General features: G+C 47.1%; 1 protein-coding gene across 1 annotated transcript; it reads left to right on the top strand.

The window, feature by feature from the left end:
- The first annotated feature begins 275 nt into the window (after positions 1 to 275).
- On the top strand, positions 276 to 2,763 carry LOC125315908 (protein ACCELERATED CELL DEATH 6-like). The gene is made up of 3 exons (XM_048282200.1): positions 276 to 1,004; positions 1,110 to 1,647; positions 2,017 to 2,763. The coding sequence occupies exons 1-3, from the start codon at positions 296 to 298 to the stop codon at positions 2,756 to 2,758; spliced, it is 1,989 nt and encodes a 662-aa protein (XP_048138157.1). The 5' UTR covers positions 276 to 295; the 3' UTR covers positions 2,759 to 2,763.
- Positions 2,764 to 2,998: the final 235 nt, after the last annotated feature.

The raw sequence follows: 2,998 nt of genomic DNA, 5'->3' as shown, positions 1-2,998 counted from the left end.
ACTCGCGTAGAATAATAGTCTGCAAATTACTATAAGCCCTTTCTTTACCAAAAATAATAATAATAATAGTCTGCAAAATGTTCCTGATATGACTGCAGGCCGTTGCTTGATACTGTGGTGGATATTTTCAGGCGCGATAAGAAATTTCCTTTTCGAAGAATTGCTCCTGGCCGCATGATGTGCACCACAGCTAGAGAAGAAAAAAACCACCAAGTTCTGGCTGTGCTATAAATCTTGGAGAGAAGAAACTCCAGCCAACAATGGAGAGGCGAGATTCCAATTCCAGAGTCTAAAGATGGATGGCGATCGCGTGAGTATAACTATCAAGGATAGTGAAATCTGGGAGCAGAGGAGGGCCAGATTGAAAGCGCTTGAGTTGTTAAACAAACCACACCGCCCCGCTGAACTCAAATTGCGTGTGAATCCGCGGCTACAAGCTGCCGCGAAAGGAAGTGACGTCGATAACTTCATCGAGGCCCTCGAGAAGTACTCTGCCGAAGAGAGGGTCTCTTTGTCCGATATCATAGACATGCAGGGGCCTTCCGGGAACTCGTTGCTCCATGTTGCGGCGGGCATCGAGAACTCCGACATCCTCCGAGCCCTCCTCGAGGTCGTCCCCGACAAGCAGAGCACCACCCAGGCGAACTTCCGGGGGGACACGGCGCTCCACGTCGCAGCGAGAGCCGGAAGGATCCACGCAGCCAAGCTCCTCCTCGACTGCGACGGGATCGGGGGCATGGCGAACGATGCGGGCAACACGGCGTTGCACGAGGCTGTGAAGAACAGTCACCATGGGTTGACTCGTCTGCTCCTGAACGGAGGGTCGCATTTGGTGTATGAGGAGAACAGAGAGCGCAAGTGCCCACTGTACTTGGCGGTCGAGACGGGGGACTTGGGGATTCTAGTGCTTTTGATGGAAGCGGTGGATAGGGATGATAAGTTCCTGTGGTCCAGGGTGGAAGGCATGTCGCCGGTTCACGGAGCCGTGATGCACCAAAGGTTAGGTCAGTGATCGTACTTATGGCTGTCCCGCCGGTAAATTTATTGGTCGGAGCTTGGTCATTAGCCCGACACAAAATTCATTCATTTGCTGTTCTCTAACGGTGTAGAAATGCTGAAAGAGATGTCCAAGCGGAAGAAAGAGCTATTTCACTTAAGTGACGTCGGAGGTGGTACTCCCCTCCATCTGGCGGCATACGTGAATTACGTCGATGGAGTCAAATTCTTGGTCGACGAGTTCGCTTCGAGCACTGTCGAATATGACAAGGAGGGCTATCTTCCAATTCATGTCGCGTCCAAGATGGGTCATCTCGAAACGATCAAGGAGCTGCTTCTGCATTGGCCAGATCCGGAAGAGTTGCTGAACTTTAAGGAAGGGCAGAATATACTTCACGTCGCGGCAAAGTACGGAAGGGCTTCCATAGTGAAGTACACACTCGGTAATCCCGAGCTTGAGAAGCTTATAAATGCCAAAGACAAGGAAGGGAATACGCCTCTCCATGTGGCCACATTGCAGTGGCAACCCGAGGTTCTGCTCTCCCTCACCCTGCACAACAGAGTGGATCTTAAGCTTGTGAACAACAGCAACTTGACGGCTCTCGACATTGTAGATGAGCAACTGAGAAAAATCGATGCGCCACTTCACCAGGTATTGATCTATAATAAATGAGTTGATAAGTTATCTACTCTGGTTTTCCCTTGTTGTTTTAGCTACTTCATTTGTGAGGGAGACGGAAATAATTTTAGTTCAGAGCAACATTGAATATTTTCATAAAGTACTGGGATAAAATTGAACATGCACCGAAAGTCTAAAGAACACATTGAACAAATTAAAAGTCCAAAGATCAAACTGCATATTGAATTAAAATTCAAGGATAATTTGTGTCTCGAACTACCCTGGTAGTTACCAAGAGAAATTTAGTTTCTATAGTTTTCTTAGAAACAATTGCATTTGCAAGTCTATGTATCACTTGAGGAGGTTTCATTTTTCCTAATTCTAAATCTATCACTTGATCGGAGCTTGACACGAACAATCTTACTGTCATTTGGAGCACCCAAAAGCAAAGACAAAGCAATTTGCCAACCAAAAGGCTTAGGCTCGGGAAGAGATTTGGAGCCTCCAGATTTGGATAGATTAAAGGATGAGGCCAATTCTCGTATGGTTGTGGCGACGCTCATTGCAGCTATGACATTCGCTACCGGCTTTTCGATTCCTGGAGGATATAATGGCTCTGAACCAAATGCGGGGATGGCCACGATGCTGAACAAGCCCATGTACGACGTCTTTGTGATCCGCAACACCGTCGCCATGTTCAGCTCAATAATTGCAGTTGTGATCCTTCTCCGGAGACAGATCAACGATTCGCACGCAGTGCTTCATGCCCTTGGAAAGGCGAGGCTGCCGCTACTCACGTCTCTTGCCTCAATGTCCGTGGCCTTCATGGCGGGGGTCTACGTGACCGCAAGCAAACGCACTTGGATTGCCGTGGTCACCTTGATCATGGGAATCACTACCCTCTTCATCATCTTGAGTCTTTACGTTGCCTTTTTCGTTCCGCTTGGGTACAATTGTCGTCTTGTCCAGCTCCTCGCCAACTACATCATTAGAGCTGGTATATCAATTTCAAGAAGTGTGACCGTAGAAAGGGCCACGTGGCAGCCTGAGTATACTCTTGGGATGCTCAAACGTAGTGCCGGATCTCCCGATATTGATCTAGCACCATCAATAAATGTCGCTAATGAAAGCTCATGTCGTTGAGGCTTCTTAAAAGGAGTTTGAACCGTTCACGAAATTCGACCCAACCGAATGATACAGATTAATTTGAGGAATGTAATATATATGTTGAGATTTGTATTGATTGAGTTGGATAATTGTTCAAGTTTAACCGAACAAAGAAATCCAAGAAAGGGAGCTTTCGTTATGGTTAAAATAGAAAGGAAAATCTCTCTAGTAATGCAAGACAAAATTTCTTCTTGCCTACAGCAGCTGCACACGGGG

Source organism: Rhodamnia argentea, chromosome 1 (assembly GCF_020921035.1).
Source record: "Rhodamnia argentea isolate NSW1041297 chromosome 1, ASM2092103v1, whole genome shotgun sequence".
Taxonomy (NCBI): domain Eukaryota; kingdom Viridiplantae; phylum Streptophyta; class Magnoliopsida; order Myrtales; family Myrtaceae; genus Rhodamnia; species Rhodamnia argentea.
Note: the sequence above shows the minus strand (reverse complement) of the source record. Positions and strands in the feature narration are given on the sequence as shown.